This window comes from Sus scrofa, chromosome 15 (assembly GCF_000003025.6).
Source record: "Sus scrofa isolate TJ Tabasco breed Duroc chromosome 15, Sscrofa11.1, whole genome shotgun sequence".
NCBI classification, from domain to species: domain Eukaryota; kingdom Metazoa; phylum Chordata; class Mammalia; order Artiodactyla; family Suidae; genus Sus; species Sus scrofa.
In genome coordinates this window covers 88425117-88444971 of record NC_010457.5, presented here as the reverse complement: position 1 = coordinate 88444971, position 19855 = coordinate 88425117, and the positions used below count along the sequence as shown (strand labels likewise).

Genomic DNA, 19855 nt, shown 5'->3' with positions numbered 1-19855 from the left:
GAGTAAATCACAGACACGGCTCTGATCTGACATTGCTGTGGCTGTGGCATAAACTGGCAGCTACAGCTCCAATTTGACCCCTAGCCTGGGAACCTCCATATGCCGGGGGTGCAGCCGTAAAAAGACACGACAAGGGAGTTCCCTTCGTGGCGCAGTGGTTAACGGATCCGACTAGGAACCATGAGGTTGCAGTTCGATCCCTGCCTTTGCTCAGTGGGTTAATGATCGGGCATTGCGGTGAGATGTGGTGTAGGTTGCACACGCGGCTCGGATCCCGCGTTGCTGTGGCTCTGGCGTAGGCTGGCGGCTACAGCTCCGATTAGACCCCTAGCCTGGGAACCTCCCATAGGCCACGGGAGCGGCGCAAGAAATGGCAAAAAAGACAAAAAAAAAAAAAAAAGACACGACAAAAAAATAAATAAATAAATAAATTTTCATGCTCCTCTTAAATCAGTTGCCATCAGTCTTTGGCTTGTAACAAAATCAGTGTGGCACTTTAACAGTATGCTTGCTGTATCCACATCCAGAACTTCTGAATTGAGATACCCCAGTTTTCCAAAGACATATATTATCTCTGCCTGAGTAAAATTAATTACATTTGTTTTAGTTATTTTTAACTTCTCTAGGCTATCTTTGGTCAGCCTTATCTTTAGGTAGTTCTTTTTGTTTTGGTTGGAATTTATTGCTCTCTGTATCCATTTCAGTGTCTATATTTTACTATTGATGCTGTACTGTGTCTAATCAGAAGATAATTCTTTATCCTTCTACTTATCTTTATTACTTTTTCCTGAACTCCTCCCTTCTTGAATTTGCAGACTGAAGGAAAACATTAATTTTATGTAAATAATTTTAAGATTCTTTTATGAAAACAATTAACAAAAACATACAGCATTGAGCATCTGGATTTTGTGAATTGTTTTCCCAAGCATGTAATTTCCAAGCATGTTCTTATCTCATCAACATAAGAAAGTCTGTGCCTGACCTGGGATCTCTTTCTTTTTTAGAAACTTGTGGTGGAGAATGTTGATGTGCTAACACAAATGAGGACCAGCTTTGACAAACCCGACCAGATGGCTGCACTCTTTAAAAGATTATCGTGTGGGTAACTCATGATACTTTTTATAAGCATTAAGAAGACCTTGACACTCAGTACTTAGCTTTTGCTCAAAATTTATAAATACGAGTAAGTTATGAAAAGTACCCTTCAGTAATGAAGAGTACTAGAAAATTTTTGCAAAGGATTTATAAAAAATGGTTTATCTGTTTCATAATTTTTTTCTTTACCAGACATTTAGTACCATGTGTTAAATATTTGATATCATTGTCAATTAGTTCATAAAGCCTAAATTAGAGAAAATCTATGTTAATTTAGACTAAAGGAGATTTAACTTTTGAGTATATAACTTTCTAAAAATTAACTTTATTGAGGTATAGTTTACATACATTAAAATGTGCATATTTAAGTGAACAGTGTGATGTGTTTTGACAGATGTATACATCTACATAACCATTACCGTACTCAAAGTATATGGAGTTCCTGTCGTGGCTCAGTGGAAACATATCTGACTAGTATCCATGAGGACGCAGGTTCAATCCCTGGCCTTGCTTAGTGGGTTGAGGATCCAGCATTGCTGTGAGCTATGGCATAGGTCACAGATGCAGCTTGGATCCCATGTAGCTGTGGATGTGGTGTAGGCTGGCAGCTACAACTCCGATTCGACCCCTAGCCTGGGAACTTCTGTGTGCCTTGAGTACAGTCCTAAAAAGACGAAAAATATATATAGAGAGAGAAAGAGAGCAGTCCCATCACCTCAGAAAGTTTCTCATGATTGTCTTGTCAGTTTCACACCCCTAGATAATGACTAATTTGATTGCTATCACTATAGTTTAAATTTGGTTGCTTTAGCCAAATAGAACTTAAACAGAATCACATAACACTTTATATAAACAGAATCACTGTATATACTCTTTCATATATGTCCTTGAGATTCATCCCTCTGTGTCAAGTAAATCAGTAATTTTTTCCTTTTTGTTGTGAAATAGTATTCATTGAGTGAATACCTGAGTGTACAACTTTAATTTTTTTTAAATATCTTATTGATACTAATTCTTTGTGGGAAATATATTGTAAAATAACAGTGAATCTTAAATGAGTAACAGTGAATCTTAAATGTTTATTAAAGTATTTTTAGCCAGGTGACTGTTTTACATGCCCTTGAATTAGTTTTATTTTCATTTACTTTTTGTACTTAAACTCAGTTATAATTAAATATTATTTTAAAGTCATACTTCTTACTTGACTCATTTAAAAGCCTTTCCAACTTTCAAGATTTAGCGAAATCCTAGTCTATTTGAGAAACAAGAGAAGGAATTTATTTCCCCAAATAAAAAATAATCCTGAAATAAATCAAAGCCATGCATATATTTTACATACTTCCCTTTTAATGTTTTTCTTTTAAATGTTTCACAGCTATGTCAAGTTTTATAAAACTAAAACGATTTAGAAAATAATTTTATTGGGCTATTTTATCCTGCTTTTACAAATACAAACCTGGAGTTCCTGTCATGGCACAGCGGAAACAAATCTTAACTAGGAACCATGAGGTTGCAGGTTCGATCCCTTGCTCAGTGGGTTAAGGATCCGGCATTGCTGTTAGCTGTGGTGTAGGTTGCAGATGCGGCTCAGATCTGGCATTGCTGTGGCTCTGGCGTAGGCTGGCAGCAACAGCTCCGATTAGACCCCTAGTCTGGGAACCTCCATGTGCCACAGGTGCGACCCTGAAAAAGACAAAAACAACAAAACAAAACAAAAAATACCAACTTAATTTAATAAAATTAACATAAAGCCATAGTACAGGTTGCCTTTTAGAGTCAATCAGTGGTTGCAAAATCTATTAAAGGGAAAGCAGCAAAGGAATCTTTTGGGGTGATGAAGCTGTTCACCACTGTCATGGTTTGCTCTATGGAAGTTTGTTTATTTATTTTGTCATTTTAGGGCTGCACCCTCGGCATATGGAGGTTCCCAGGCTAGGGGTCAAATTGGAGCTACAGCTGCAGGCCTACGCCACCGCCACAGCAATGCAGGATCTGAGCCACATCTGTGACCTACACCACAGCTCACAGCAATGCCAGATCCTTAGCACACTGAGTGGGGCCAGGGATTGAACTAGCGTCCTCCTGGATACTAGTTGGGAACCACAGAGCCATGATGGGAACGCTGATGGAACTTTAAAAAATGAAATTTTAAAAATGAAAAGAAAAGATTAACTTGATGAGGTTATAGGGAGGAGGAATGTGAATAAATACTTAATAGAATATTGTTTTTTAAGTCCCTGTCTTTTTTTGTTCATTGTTTCACTATATACTGATACTTTAAATACGTTTCATTTTATTATTTTAGTTATTTCTCGTGTTGCACTCAATTTTTAGTACTCATCTGAGCACCCAACTGGCCTTAACCCTACTTAATTTCCTGTCAGTAAAAAACATTTTGACTCTTATCAACTGGTTAGAGGCACCTAATACACTTCAGTATTCTATGCCTGTTTATTCTCACTTTAATTCTCCTTCTCATGGAATTCAAAAACAGAAGCTTGTTTGTGATTTAGAAAAAGAAAAGATCTGCTCCAGAGTGATTTAGGGGAATAGAGAAAGCTACTCTTTTGAACTGAACCTTTTCGAAAATGCTCTCTTTTGTCAGTGATCTCCTTTACGTTTGAGCTGCTAGAAATTAATGTAATTTCGTAGCAGTTTTGTTTTCACAGTCAACAATACCCTTTAAAAGAAAAAACATATAATTTATTACAAGTAGCTGTGAATTGGGAGGCAATCTGAAATTAATTTTTAGTTTTTTGGAATTTCTGACTGTGACTTGAGTAAATTTATTTTATTTATTAAAATGGTAAGTTAAACAAGATTTCTTACTATGAAATTTCTCAGATTTTTTTTTTTTTTTTGCTTTTTTTTTGTGTGTGTCTTTTCAGGACCGCATCCACTGCATATGGAGGTTTCCAGGCTAGGGGTCCAATTGGAGCTGTAGCTGCCGGCCTTCACCACAACCACAGCAGTTCAGGATCAGAGCTGCACCTCAACCTACACCACAGCTAACAGCAGCGCCGGATCCTTAACCCACTGAGCAAGGCCAGGGATCGAACCCTCAACCTCATGGTTCCTAGTTGGATTCATTAACCACTGAGCCACGACGGGAACTCCCCCCAGTACTTTTAATATATTGTTATTGTTATGCATATTCAAAATGACATTATAGATGTAGACTTTGCAAACTTTGTTAAATCCTGGGTAACATCCTTTGGGATATATATGATTATATCACACTAACTTATTTTTTGATTGTTCACTTTACTTTCTGCATTCTTTCTTCTGAGTTTGCTGTCTTAGTTTTTGGCCTAGAATGCCCTTCTCTGCTTAGTATTCCTTTAGCCTAACTTGGGTGACATATTCTTGGAGAATCTTTTCTTTTACCCTGTTTCTTCTCTCCTTTTCTAAATAGTAACAACTGTCTAGTCTCATTTTTTTTTTTTTTTTTTTTTTTGTCTTTTTGCCTTTTCTTGAACCGCTCCTGCGGCATATGGAGGTTCCCAGGCTAGGGGTCTAATCAGAGCTGTAGCCGATTTAAACCTTTATCATAAGTATCTTTTATTAATACACATGAAAGGGCGTAATATAAACCAAAATATGATGAGAATTAAAATGGTAGTGATAACAATACAATGTAAGGAGCTGTAGCCACCGGAGCTGTAGCCACCAGCCTATGCCAGTCACAGCAACGTGGGATCCGAGCCGCGTCTGCAACCTACACCACAGCTCACAGCAGCGCTGGATCCTTCACCCACTGAGCAAGGCCAGGGATCGAACCCACAACCTCATGGTTCTTGGATTCTTAACCACTGAGCCACAGCAGGAACTCCCTAGTCTCATTTCTTGAATAACCATTTCATTGAACAGCACCTACTCTTCTGGGTCTTAGGCACTCTGTTAAGTGCTAGAGATAGGTAAAAAAAATGAATAAAACTTTGCTCATGTGGAATTTATAACATATTTGTGCCTTATATTGTATTGTTATCACTACCATTTTAATTCTCATCATATTTTGGTTTATATTACGCCCTTTCATGTGTATTAATAAAAGATACTTATGATAAAGGTTTAAATAAACCACAGAGAAGGTAGAAAGTCAAAACAAAACAATTCTCTCCATTCCTTTTCCTCAAAGTTAACTACAGTTAACAGTTTTCTACACATCTTTCTAGAAATTTGTTAGGTATATACAAATGTGTGTGTGTGTGTGTATTTTTATCTTTTTCTTTCACATAAAGAGAATCATAATTTTCTTGATTTTCTTGAGAATCCATTTCGACTATTACTTAAGGTCTAGATTACTATCTTATTTGTATTTGTATTCTTATTACATAGTGAAACATCTTGCCTATAGGGAGTAATTCAGTAAATGTTGGCTTTTTAAAATATGAGGGTACTGATCCCTCAAATTCTATTCTCACTTTATTTTATTTAACCATATTTTGATCATCAATATAATAATACTTTTCAGAATAATGCTGTCTAACCAAAGCGTTATGAAATCCATTCATAGTCTTCAGAAACTTGGCCTTAGTGGTTAGAATCTCAATAGTTAATTTCTTTTTAGACTCTCCAGACCTCACCAACTTAATTTAGCATCTCCAGGTTCCAGAGCCATTTGATTTGGGGGATCCCCTCTAATCAGTGGCTTTCTCCCTTCCCTTCTCCTACTTCTGTCATTACTTGTGATTATAATACAAGTGACTACTTATATGATTGTTTGAAGATTCCAGTGAACTATCTAAACCGTTTTAAAGAACAAAGTGTACTCCACTGGAAGTAAACTAATTTCCTTAATTTTAATGTCAGGTTTCAATACATTTGCCTCTTTAATCATTTATTGTAATCACATTGTTTTTAATTGTTAACATGGGGATTATATGACAAGCGTTTTCTCCAAGGTTAAGAAACTATCCAATTCACCCTCTTTTCTTCTCCCCTTCCTTCAAATCTAGCTGTTGACAGTGTCTTGAAGAGGATGACAATAATTGGTGTAATTTTATCTTTCCGATCATTGGCACAAGAAGCACTTAGAGATGTAAGAAACCATTATAAGTATATATCTTATGGCTAAATAATTCTTTTTAATTTCCCAGAAATTTATAAATTTGAAAATTTATAGTTAGCTGTAATATAATTAAAATTAGTTTTTGTAGTTAAAAAGTAAAATTATCTAGAAATTATAGTTACTTAAACTCATTTTTTGTTATAATATTGGAATTCAAGAGATGTAACTTGCCTGAATATTATGCTAATTTTTTGACATTTATCTTCATTAAAGCATTTTCTTTTTTTATTTCTTTTTTTGGTGGGGGTGGAGGTATACCCATGGCATGTGAAAGTTCCTGGGCCAGGGATCAAACCTGCACTGTAGCTGCAGTCTTGTCAGATCCACTGCACCACAAGGGAATTCCTTATTAAAGCATTTTCTATTTGAATGTACTTGGTTTGACATCAAATACATTCCATTTCTGTGTATTTTAGCACTTTAGAAAATCATGTGAAAATAAAGTAGTTTTTGTGACAACTAGAAGTAATCGGTAATATTTTATAAGTTTAGAGGTGGCCTTTTAAAAATAATTATTTGTTTCCTGTCTAGGTCTTGTCTTACCACATTCCTTTTCTTGTAAGTTCAATTGAGGATTTCAAAGATCACATTCCAAGGGAAACTGATATGAAGGTAATAAATTTTCTATTTGAATTTTATGGTTCCTAATATGAAATAAAATTTAGTAAATCCTAAAGTACTATAGGTTTCTATTTTAGAGTGTTGGGCTAGCATGCTTACCTTTGAAAAATGTGTCTTTGAGAGTTGAGCACCAAAATATTACATAGGCATTTTGAAAGTCAGTCTTCTTTGATCACCTATAGCAATATAGGTTAATATCAGTCACCTTTTCCTTAAACTGATAGTCATTTATACATGGTCATAAGCAGAATGAGAAAGAGAGAAAGATAAGCCAATGAAATAAGAATTGTTTTGTTTTGAATAAAGCTAAATTCAATCAGTTTTTTAATTGATGTTAAAAGTCTTATTAAAAGGAGGTTAGTTATAGACTAGTTTTTTAAAAAAACTATTATGCTGTTTATATATGTGTGTGTGTGCGTGTGTATATGAATGTTGGTAGCCCTATTAGAGTCAGCAGGTTTTATTGTTTTGAAAATTTCCTGACTTTTATGTTTCTCGGAAAGACTATTCTGCTTTGCATATTTCAAAAAGCCCTGACTTTAAAAAGTTATTTCTAGAGAGTTCCTGCTGTGGCACAGCGGGTTGAAGATCTGGCATTGTCTTTGTGGCAACGAGGGTTCCCTAATCCCTAGCCTGGAACACTGAGTTAAGGGTCTGGTATTACCACAGCTGTGGCATAGGTTGCAGCTGCAGCTTGGATCCAATACCTGGCCCAGGAACTTCTATATACATACATACCATGGGTATGGCTGAAAAAGGAAAAAGAAAAAAGTTATTTCTAAACTTTTTTGTATAATGTTCAAGTCTCTTGATTTTTGAGGCTTGTCTTCCATCACTTATTCCATCCTTCTTGCATTCTCTTCCCTTTCTTTCTCTACCCTTCTCTTCGTTTGGATCCTATAGGATGATGATCTTGCTGTGTGCATTCTCACATTTTCTGTTTTGTTCTCTTATTTATTCTTCCTGAAAATCCTGCTTTTTTCCATTTCTGCCTTTTGAAATCCCACTCAACTTTTAAGGCCTGAGTCAATTACCATCTTCTAAAACACATTCCTGGATCTCCAAGTGATAGAAAATTTCTTCTTAAAAAGAATTTATTTATTATCTTTTCTTTAAAAATTTTTTTTTTTTACAGCCACATCTGTAGCATTTAGAAGTTCATGGCCAGGAGTCAAATCAGAGCTGCACTTGAGGCCTGTGCTGGATCCAAGCCACATCTGTAGCCTATGCTGCATGTTGCAGCAGTGCTGGATTCTTAATCTACTCAATGTTGGTTCCATAACTCACTGTACCACAATGGGAACTCCTCCTTTTTTTTTTTGTCTTGTCAGAGAACTTTTTGTTTGTTCATTGTAGAATTAAATATATTCTGCCTTGTGTTATAATTGTTTTCACCCATAAATATATACTAGATTTTAAACTTTTGTTGTTGTAGTATCAGAGGTAACCAATTATGTAGGTTTATTTTAACTGAGGTATTGAGCAGTCAGAATATCCTTGAAATCCATATGCGATACCAAAAAAATTACCTTAATCGTTACAAATGGCTTTATCAGATTTTAAATTGGTACTCCTTTAAAAATCTATTATAATAAATAATTTACTGTATTTATAAATACAGCATGATTAGGCATTGAATCACTAATTTTTTTTTTTCTTTGTCTTTTTGTCCTTTGAGGGCCATACCAGCATCATATGGAGGTTCCCAGGCTAGGGGTCTAATTGGAACTGTAGCTGCCAGCCTATATCAGAGCCACAGCAATGCCAGATCCAAGCCGTGTCTGTGACCTATACCACAGCTCATAGCAACGCCAGATCCTTAACCCACTGAGCAAGACCAGGGATCGAACCCGCAACCTCATGGTTCCTAGTTGGATTTGTTTCCGCTGCACCACTACGGGAACTTCCCTTAAACTCAAGTGGCTGCACCTGCAGCATATGGAAGTTCCCAGGCTAGGGGTTGAGCCACAGCCACTGTAGAAACAGCGCCAAGTAGTTATGTTGTGAGCCACACGGGAAGTCCACTAATTTTTAATAAATATGATTTTAATTAAACATATGGTCAGCAATTTTGATCCACTTTTATTCTTTCATTTGTATCTTTTGACTTGATGTTGATCTTACATCTGTGTTTCTAAGAAATATGATAACTTTAGAATGATTCTGTTGGAATTTTCCAAAGAAAGTGTACAAGGTTTGTTTGGCCAAATATTAGCATGTTATAATCAGCAGCACACACACAGAGTACTAACTTAGCTATTTGTTATAGTTAGTTGTGCTGTAGTTCCTTATACAGCTGAGTTTCTAAAAGTCTCTAGTGTTCTTGTAGGCAGACTAAACACTATATCTTTCCTTACTAAAGTGAGATTTCTTAGAAATTTGTTAGAATACTTTTTACTCTGTAATCTTAAATTTTTTAGGTTGCAATGAATGTGTATGAATTATCATCAGCTGCTGGATTACCTTGTGAGATTGATCCTGCTTTGGTAGTAGCTCTTTCTTCACAAAAATCAGGTAAAATGCATTAGTAAATACATAGTGGTCTTAGTAAACTACCAGGACAACACAGATATAGGTATGAGATAGATACTTAACTATTTATTCAAATGCCTGCTTTAAATATCAAAATGTTGTTTACTTCATTTTTTGGTAGTTGGAGTATATCAATGCAGAAAAGATCCCTGTCTTCTTGGAGCTATGTTATTAGCGTAATCATCATACAGATTAGATATTTAAATCGTAAGACTGGGTGAGATTATTTAGTCCATTCAGTACACAGAAGTGAAGAGAATCAGAGTCTGAGCCCCGGGACACTTTCAAGTTTAAGAAAGTGGGACCTGGGACACTTTCAAGGAGAAGGGGAAAGACTACCAAAAGAAACTGAGAAGGATCTGTGAAGGAGAAGAAAACCCAGAAGAGGATTGCTTCCAGGAAAGTGGAAAGGGCATGATCAGCTATATATGTGTGATAGGAGCAGTGTCAGTGGAGTCTTAGGGGCAAAAGGCTCATTAAAGAGTGCTTAAAAGAGAAAATAGGAGAAAAGTAATTGGAGATAGTGAATATAAAACGACTTTATCCCAGAGTTTTACTGTGTAAAGGGAAGCAAAGAAATAAAATTATAGTAGCTGGGGCAAGAGTAAATCAGAAGTTGTAGCCCCAGCTACTATAATTTTATTTCTTTGTTTCCCTTTCACATTCATATATGTTTGAGGAAAAAAATTAAGAGTTTTTTTGGATGATTTTGCAGAGTAAGTTATGAGATAATAAATTTTCTATGTTGTAACAGAATTTTTCTGTAAAATAATTTGTTATTTTCAAGTAGGAAATTTTAGTATTCCACAGTAATCATAAACATATTTTTAGTCCTGTAATCTTACAATTAAAAAAATTTTTTTGCCTTACTGTTTTATTAGAGGTTCTTGAAATATGTCAGAACTTGGTAATAGCCAAGTGATATGTACTATTTCTAGAGTAATGTGTACTGTTTCTATTCATTCTATATTTCTTTTTAAAAAGTGATTTTTATTTTTTCCATTATAGCTGGTTTACAGTGTTCTGTCAGTTTTCTACTATACAGCAGTGTGATCCAGTCACACATACACATATACATTCTTTTCTCACATTATCATGCTCTATCATAAGTGACTAAATATAGTTCCCTGTGCTATGCAGTAGGATCTCTTTGCTTATCCACTCCAGATGCAGTAATTTGCATCTATTAACCCCAGACTCCCAGTCCATCCCACTCCTTCCTCCTCCCCTTTGGCAACCACAAGTCTATTCTCCAAGTCCATGAGTTTCTTTTCTGTGGAAAGGTTCATATGTGCCGTATATTAGATTCCAGATACAAGTGATGTCATATGGAATTTTCTTTCTCTTTCTGACTTATTTCACTTAGTATGAGAGGCTGTAGTTTCATCCATGTTGCTGCAAATGGCATTATTTTGTTCTTTCGTATGGCTGGGTAGTATTCCATTGTGTATATATTCCACATAATCCATTCATCTGTCAGTGGACATTTAGGTTGTTTCCATGTCTTGGCTATTGTGAATAGTGCTGCAGTGAACATGCGGGTGCATGTGTCTTTTTCAAGGAAAGTTTTGTCTGGATATATACCCAAGAGTGGGAATGCTGGGTCATATAGTAGTTCTACATTTAGTTTTCTGAGGCACTTCCATACTGTTTTCCATAGTGGTTGTACCAATTTACATTCCCACCAACAGTGTGGGAGGATACCCTTTTCTCCACACCCTCTCCAGCATTTGTTATTTGTTGCCTTGTTAATGATGGCCATTCTGATAGGTGTAAGGTGGTACCTCATAGTAGTTTTGTTTTGCATTTTTCTAATAATTTGTGATATCAAGCATTTTTTCATGTGCCTCTTGGCCATCTGTATATTTCCTTTGAAGAAATGTGTATTCTGGTCTTTTGCCCATTTTTCAATTGGGTTGTTGGGGTTTTTTTTGCTGTGCAGTTGTATAAGTTGTTTGTATATTTTAGAGATTAAGACCTTGTCAGTTGCATCATTGAAACTATTTTCTCCCATTCCATAGGTTGTCCTTTTTTTTTTTTGGTTTCCTTTGCTGTGCAAAAGCTTGTCAGTCTGATTAGATCCCATTGGTTTATTTTTGCTTTTATTTCTGTTGCCTTGGGAGACTGACCTAAGAAAACGTTTGTACTGTTGATGTCAGAGAATGTTTTGCCTATTTATTCTATATTTCTTGTAACAAAATTGTAATAGATTCTATAAAGGCTCTGTAAACTATATAGAAATTAAATTTGCTTTTTCTGATTTAGATAATCAACTGTAACCAATCTTGAAAGAAATACTTTTAATTTTTCTCCCTTAGAAAACATAAGTCCAGAAGAAGAATATAAAATTGCCTGCCTCCTCATGGTCTTTGTGGCAGTTTCTTTGCCAACACTGGCCAGTAATGTGATGTCTCAGTATAGCCCTGCTATAGAAGGTAATAGTGGTTTAAAATTGTATTGGCACTGGAAAAGTTCAAGTTTTGATATAGTAGCTACTTTTCAATTAATTGATTTTTTTATGTAATAAAATGTGGGTTAAAGTTCTGCCACTTACTAACTGTATAACCTTGAATAGTCGAATTTTCTTTTTCTAAGCCCCAGTTCCATAATCACATACGAAATGTGTATGTGAACCTGTGGGTGCCTGTGTGTGGCAGTGAATGGTGAGGGAGTTTCTAACCCAGGATTGTGTTAAGGATTGATTGAGGAAATGCTCATAAAGCAGCCAAGCATTTATTTTTTAAATTTCTAAAACAATGTAAAATTTAGAAATGATTTCTTTTAGGGGTCTTTGAAAATGTGCCTCTTCAATACAAATAAAAAAATTTCTTGCTCTTTTGCTACACTATTTTTCAAAGCAGTAATTCTTTGAAAAATGAAAGAAAAGCAAGGCAGGTTATGCCAACTCTGTATTTAATCATGCCACTATTCATATAGATTACGGAGTCATTAAAGATTACTTTTTGTGTTTTTGATATTTTGGAGTCACACAGAAACCAAAACCCTATTTGCACTTTCTCAGGGCACTGCAACAACATACATTGCTTGGCCAAAGCCATCAACCAGATTGCCGCAGCTTTGTTTACAATTCACAAAGGAAGCATTGAAGATCGGCTTAAAGAATTTCTGGCGGTATGTATAATCAAGTAGCAAAACTAATGATGCTTTTTAAAGAAAATTAAAAATCGTAACTATGAGATTATAACAAAGTAAATTTTATTTATTTACTTATTCATTTTTGAAAAAGGAGCAGATGAAGGCAGGGCATAAAATCAAGGAGCAGTTAATTTAGTATTTTTTCCTTTTGACTTAGAAGTTTCTCATTTCTAGAGCTCTGCAGTATGACCTTTTTTCCTAAACTGGTGTTTGGACTATCCTAGAATTTTGCCTAGGATTTGAAAGAGAAAAAAACAAAACGAAGGAAAATTGAGGCAAAGGGTGAATGTTCCCACTAACAGGATATATTTTACTAATTTCCATTTATGTGGAGAAAGACTGTTAATGGTCCCAAACTCAAAAGGAAGACTACTACTCACTATCCAGAGAGGGTAGTAGTGCCAACTGTTGCCTCATGAATATGGCTCTTAGTTTCTGTGGAAGGGTAGCTCTTTCCTTTATCACTGTACTTTTTCTATGTATTACTTAAGAGAAAGTTGCACTGTGATATAAAGCACACTATAATATTTGCTTCTTTTCAAGTTATAAATGCTGTTAGCTTTTTAAATTTTTAAAATTTTGAAAGCAAATGTAGTACTCACTTAGGACAAAATAACATCTATTTCAAAGGGAACAGTATTAAGAGTTAAATTTTTTCTTTTCATTTTTTTTCTTTTATTCAAAATTTAGTGTCCTAATCTCCCTATGGTCCCATTAACTCACACTCAATTTGAAAATTTCTTATTTGAGAATTAAGAAATATAGTTCATACAGATATTGGGAAGAGAAAAATCAATTTAAAATCATTTTTTTAAAAAAAGGTTTGTTCTAAAAAAATGAATTTTAGAGACCAATAAGAATATTGAATTACATTTATTATCTTGTGTCTGTTTATACCGTAATAGCTCTTAAATTTTGCTTGAATGTGAAGAACCTAAGCTCACCTTGTTATTTAATTGCTCATTATCTTAAATGTAGCCACTGAATGGTTAAAATGTCTTACAAGCACAGTGAAAATAGACAAGTAACTTTTGAACATTTTACTTTATTTTAAAAACTTATTTATTTAAAATGTATGTATACTTTTAAGCTTGCGTCCTCCAGTCTACTGAAAATTGGCCAGGAGACAGATAAAACAACAACAAGAAATAGAGAATCTGTTTATTTACTGCTAGATATGGTAAGTCTTATTTTAATTTTTGTTAACAACAACGAAGTTCCAGTCATTCCTGATAATCTTTTCTTGGTATTTTAGTTATTAAATAACATTAAGAGCTTTTATGTGTGTCCATTGCCCTAAGGTGAGTCTCTTGTATACAGCAGATTATAGGCTCTTGCTTTTTTATCCAGTCTGCCACTCTGTGTCTTTTAATTGGAGCATTCAGTCCATTGACATTTAAGGTAATTATTGATAAATATGTATTTATTGGCATTTGAAACCTTGTTTTCCACTTGATTCTGTGTTTCTCCTTTGTTCCTTCCTTTCTTTGGTTGGATGATTTCCTTGTATTTTATGCTTGTGTCCTTTTCTTTTTAGTTTTTGTGAATGTAACGTTTGAAATTGATCTGTGGTTGCCCTGTTTTTCAAGTATGTTAACCCCTTCCTTTATCTGCTTGCTTTAGCCTGGTAGTCATATAGGCTCAAACACGTTTTAAAAAAAAAGTTAGATTTTCTTACTGTCCTTCCCTACATTCTGTGATTTTAAAGTCCTTTTATAAGATCTCCATATTTGTCCTTTTGCTGTTCATTATGTTTGTCATCACTTTTACAATAGGGTTTTGGTTTTTTTTCCCTTTTAGATCTGTATACTGGCTTATTTAAATGATTGCTTTCCAGTTGTGATTTCCTCCATCCTATTTCTTCTTATTTCTTTTTTATTTAGAGAATCCCTTTCAGTATTTCTTTTAGAATGGGTTTAGTATTGCTGTACTCTTTTAGCTTTTGTTTGTTGGAGAAATTCTTTCTCCTTCTATTTTAAATGGTATTCTTGCTGGGTAGAGTATTCTAAGCTGCAAATTTTTCCCTTTTGGAACTTTGAATATCTCTTGCCACTCTCTTCTGGCCTATAGTGTTTCTGTAGAGAAATCAGCTGATCGCCTTATAATTAACACTTTGTTTTTCTCTTGCTGTCTTTAGAATCCTCTCTTTATCTAACTTTTGCCATTTTTATTAGATTATGTCTTGGTGTGGGCCTGTTTGGGTTCAACTTGTTTGAGGCCCTCTGCGCTTCCTGTATCTTGATATCTCTTTCCTTTAGATTTGGAAAGTTTTCAGCCATAATTTCTTCAAATATATTTTCAATCCACTTTTCTTTTTCTTCTCATTCTGTAATCCCCGTTTGTAGATTGGCCCGCTTTATATTATCCCGTAATCTCTTACCTTGCTTTCATGTTTTTTCATTTGATTTTCTGTCTGCAGTCCGGATTGGGTGATTTCCATTATTCTATCTTCCAAGTCACTAATTCATTCTTCTGCATTATTCATTCTGTTCTTTAGTGCCTTTAACTCAGTTTACGCCTCTGCAAATGAATTTTATAATTTTTCTTGGTTCCTCCTTGTGTTTTCTAGTTCCCACTACCTGCAGATCACATAGGAGGTTCTGCTTCACGCTTAGCCCCCACTGCCATTAGCTCTCACAAAAGGTGCCTGGCCACCCGTATCCTGAATGAGAGGCATCTGGTCTCCCGTAGCCCAAGCAAGTGGCCTCTCACCATCTGTAGCCCACGCCAGAGGTGCCTTACCCTCTGAGAGTCCACACATGTGCAGGGAGATTCCTATGGCAGGCCTTCCCTCCTTCTCTCGCCCACCCCAGCAACAGCACCTTGGTTCTCCTGTGGGCCCAGGCCTCCTCCCAGGTTCCCTGGGCTGTGGCCTTCCACTCCCTGGCCCCTCAGGCTGTCTCCACACAGCCAACCCTAGTCTGGAGGAACTGATCTCTGGAGCCAGAGTCTCAGCACCCAGCCCCCTCTCAAGCATCTCAGGCTGTGGTGTCAAGAGACAGTGGTGCAGATGATCTCTGCAGCTCTCACTCTCCTTTGCCCTCCTCAGTCCAGTTACTGAGCTTTTTCTCAGTGACTTTGGCTGATCTCCTTGTTGGTTAGGTGGTTTCCCAGGGTGTGGGTTCCTTTTCTCTTTAACAGCTCCTTCTTAGGAATGCTAGTCCCATCTTGATTCCTTTTCTCTCTCTCTCTCTTTTTTTCTTTTGTTCTACCCATTTATGTGGAGGGTTTCTTGCCCTTTTTGGAGGTTTAAGTTCTGCCAGTGTTCAGTAGATGTTCTGTGTGAATGATTTTACATGTAGATGTGTTGTTTTGATGTTTGTGGGAGCAGTGAGCGTGACATCTTACTCCTCCACTGTCTTGATCCTACTCCCTAAATAACATTAAGAGCTGATGTACTTTTTTGACCATTCATTTATATTCACTCTACCCAGGTCACATACTTTTTAAAAATTGCTGAAAAGACTGATGTCACTTGTATTTTACCATGAGAATCACATGAGAAAACAAAATAAAAGATCACCATTACCTGTAGAGTATTGTCTTATGAATAATTTTTCAACCTACGAGGAAACACTTGGGCCTTATATATTCCTAGTGTATCAGTGTCGGCTTTTCTAGTTTTCCGAGTTTTTTATTTTCTGACTCCATTCTACCTATATAATAAATTTTCCTATGCCTAGTCAGTTCCGTCTCTTCATTGCCCATGAAACCATTTGTGTTTGTTTTTACCATGTGATTCTTTCCTCTCTTGTAATAATTTCTTTTTTCTGCAGAGGTCTGTGTCTGTCCTAATAATGATTCAATGTGCTTCCTAGCTCAAATCTTTTTTTCATATAAACTTTCTTGATTACTTTGGACTACATTTATTTTTCTTTTGCATATTCTAGAACTTTTAAAAGAGTTTTCCACTTGATCATAGATGGTCTCATGTTTGATTTGGCTTTTTAGCTTAGTCTTGGATTCTTAGTTAGACTTGAAAACCACATTTTAAATATGTATGTGTTCTATTTTGTGTCTAATATGTTGTTATGGGCAATGAAGGTGTTGGATATTTCCCATGATTAATTGATTTAATTGAAAAGTAGTGATTTAAAGCATTTTGATAGTATATACTGTAGCGCATTTACATTTCAGATTTTAAAGTAAAAGGAAATAATTTATGTCTGTTTCTATAAGAACAGTATAAAATTACACTTTACTAGTTGTCAATAAATGTTCTCATTATAAATAACTTAAAGTGATGTATTTTTTGGAATTTTTCAGATTGTGCAAGAATCCCCATTCCTGACAATGGATCTTTTGGAATCTTGTTTTCCTTATGTCTTGCTGAGAAATGCATACCATGCTGTCTACAAGCAAAGTGTTACATCTTCTGCATAAAACATCTACTTATGAAGACAAGCACGCATTTTTGTTGCCTCAGTTTTACCTGTAAACAGTGGAACTATTTTACCTTAAGGCCTGAAAAACAGTTTTGTGGATTATAAATTACTTTCATACGGTTGTATTTTCTGATCATTGGTTTCTTATATGGTTGTACTTCCATATACTTGGTTGATTTAGGTTGCACATTTGCTGAATTTACTGAAATTATTCCAATAATTTTAGAGTATCATTTGTTTAAAAAACATACATTATCTCTATGTTTTTGATATTTGATAATGAAAAAAACTTTGCTTGTTTATTTCTGAAAAAGAATTGTATTTAGTGATTATTTTAGGTAGTAATATTATAGCATTCATCTGTGTGTAAATTATTTCATATAGGGAAGAGTTCTGACCTGTACCTATGGTTCTTATTGAAAACAAAACTGGATGTGCATTTCTGTGATGTTATGAATACATTTCTACTTTATTTTGAAACATTGCCAAACTAATTACTGTAACACTGTATAACATTAAAAAATGTTTAAGGACTGCTTAGCATTAGAAGCAGACTATGTCCCAAAATTCTAAAACAGCAACAAAATTGTTGCTTGTATAAAGCCTAGTGATAATTTTTAGACTAATTTCCATAGTGCCCTGTTGGCATTAGCACTACCGTTGTACCCCTGCTGTATAATAAACACCCTTAGACATTTATCAGCTCTTGATACAAATGTTAGTCCCTAACCACTTTTTATATGTTTTAAATTTTTGAAATTCAAGTGTATCTGCCATAACATAAAATAAACACTAGACTGTATCACATTTTGAATGCTTTCTTTAATTTGGGATCCTCAGAAATTTATTCAACAATAGGAAAGTTTTCATTTAAACTTAGTTTAAAATAAACTTTAGTTTAGGAATATCTAAGTATTGTATTTGATACCAGATTAGCTCTTACAAGATTCTTCTTCTTCTTTTTTTTTTTTTTTTAAATCTTTTTAGGGCTGCACCCCAACATATGGAGGTTCCCAGGCTGGGGGTCAAATCAGAGCTGTAGCCCCTAGCCTACATCACAGTCACAGCAATGTCAGATCCAAGCCTCATCTGCAACCTACACCACAGCTCACGGCAACGCCAGGCCCTCAACCCACTGAGCAAGGCCAGGGATCGAACCTGCATCCTCATGGATACCAGTCAGATTCCTTTCTGTTTAGCCACTACAGGAACTTCCTTACAAGATTTCTTTAAATGCTTGAAAAACATTCCACTAGAAAAAAATACTCAAATTAGGAAATAAAATTATGTAACCTTTTTTTTAAAAAATTAAGAACTAAAAAGAAACTTGTGTGCCATTAGCTTGCTAATTTTATGAGCAAGTGGACAGATTTATTTGAAAGACTGGGAAAAAAATTAAATGATCACAGAACTAGCGAAAATGTTGAGCACTACTACTACATCAGTCAATAATGAATGGGAAGGACATAAGGGCCTGTTGCTTGGAAGTTGGCATGGAGGGTAGAGTAGCGCATTTAGTTTGAAAACTAACCAGATGTTTTGCTCTTTGATTGGCATTGTGAAGACCGATCCTCAGCTCTCTGTATCTGGGTATCACATAGAGCTTCTGTAGTTCACAGCCTCTTAATTTATGTACTGATAACTTGTATTAATATAAAAGGAGGCTACTGTGAACTCAGTTATAATTCTCATGTTCAGATACAGGAATGAAAGTGAAATGCCACAGGTTTATCATCTTTCCATTTTGTGTATGATAGCTCTAGTCTATATTTAAAGCAGAGAATGGTTGTCACCGTCTGCTGAAAATTACCAGTGGTTCCACTGAGGATTTTCTATAAGGGAAGGAATTTTTAAATGAAATAGTTAAAACTTGAAATAGCCTGAATATACAGTGAAGAGTTGAAACTAAGATTAAATGCTGTTTACTTTGAAAATATTAGGATCCTGGAGTGGTTATAACTTGTCTGTAATGATATCCTCAGAGATAAACTAGACATTTGAGTATATACAGTTCGATTGAGGTAATACATGGAAGGGCATAAGGACCTACATTAGACATTATTTAACTCTGTTCAGGCTGAAAGAAAAGGTCACTCTTTTATAGTCAGGTGAAGTTTGTCTTGCCCCAGTTTTTTTCTCATATACCCTGACTGATTGACTGACTGGTGTACTGTGTGATTATTCTTCGCAGAGAGTTTTTCTACCCTCAAAATAAATGAATTTTTAAAAATAAAGTTAAAAGTAAATTGACAACTACGGCTTTTAACATCTTGTTTGTCTTAACTTTTCTTTTTTCCTTCCAAATTTATACAACATACTGTTTTTGTTGTTTCCTTTACAATAATGTGATCATACCATGTATACTTGCCTGTCATCTACTTATTTCACTCAAGTAGAAAAAGGTCTTTGATATTTGATATTCTTTTTAATACCTTCATATACAGCAAAACTAGTTTAACAGTCTTATTTGGATGAAAGTTTAGGCAGGTTTCTTGTTTTTAATTACAGGCATACCTTGGAGATACTGTGGATTCAGTTCCAGCCTAGTATAATAAAATGCGTATCGCAGCAAAGCGAATCACATTAATTTTTTTTGGTTTCCCAGTGCACATAAAAGTTATATTTACACTATAGTGTGGTAACTGTGAAATAGCATTATGTCTTTTTAAAAATGTACATACTTTAAAATATTTTATTGCTAAGAAATGCTAACCATCATCTGATAATGCAGGGTTGCTACAAAAATTCAATTCAGAAAAAAAGCAGTATCTGCAAAGTGCAATAAAGCAAAAGTGCAATAAAATGAAGTATGCTTGTATTATAAATACATTGTATCTTGGGGAACTTGGGCTATTATTGCTTTAGGATAATTTCTCACAAGTAAAACTGCTTGGTAGAAGGATGTATACATTTTAAACTTTGATACATATTATTATATTTCCCTCCAATAAGATTGTATCAGTTTTACTCCTACAATTGTGTGTGTGAGTATAAT

At 35.1% G+C, this 19855-nt stretch overlaps 1 protein-coding gene across 5 annotated transcripts in view; it reads left to right on the top strand.

The window, feature by feature from the left end:
• NCKAP1 (NCK associated protein 1) overlaps positions 1 to 19111 on the top strand; it is a 102557-nt gene extending 83446 nt beyond the window's left edge. For all 5 annotated transcript variants that reach the window (XM_003359581.4, XM_003359582.4, XM_021075813.1 and 2 more), the window contains 8 exons: positions 1005 to 1098; positions 6054 to 6136; positions 6698 to 6778; positions 9208 to 9301; positions 11638 to 11754; positions 12342 to 12451; positions 13566 to 13655; positions 16742 to 19111. In XM_003359581.4, the coding sequence (XP_003359629.1) occupies positions 1005 to 1098; positions 6054 to 6136; positions 6698 to 6778; positions 9208 to 9301; positions 11638 to 11754; positions 12342 to 12451; positions 13566 to 13655; positions 16742 to 16858 (786 nt within the window). In that variant the 3' untranslated portion in view covers positions 16859 to 19111. The remainder of the gene's footprint in view (positions 1 to 1004; positions 1099 to 6053; positions 6137 to 6697; positions 6779 to 9207; positions 9302 to 11637; positions 11755 to 12341; positions 12452 to 13565; positions 13656 to 16741) is intronic.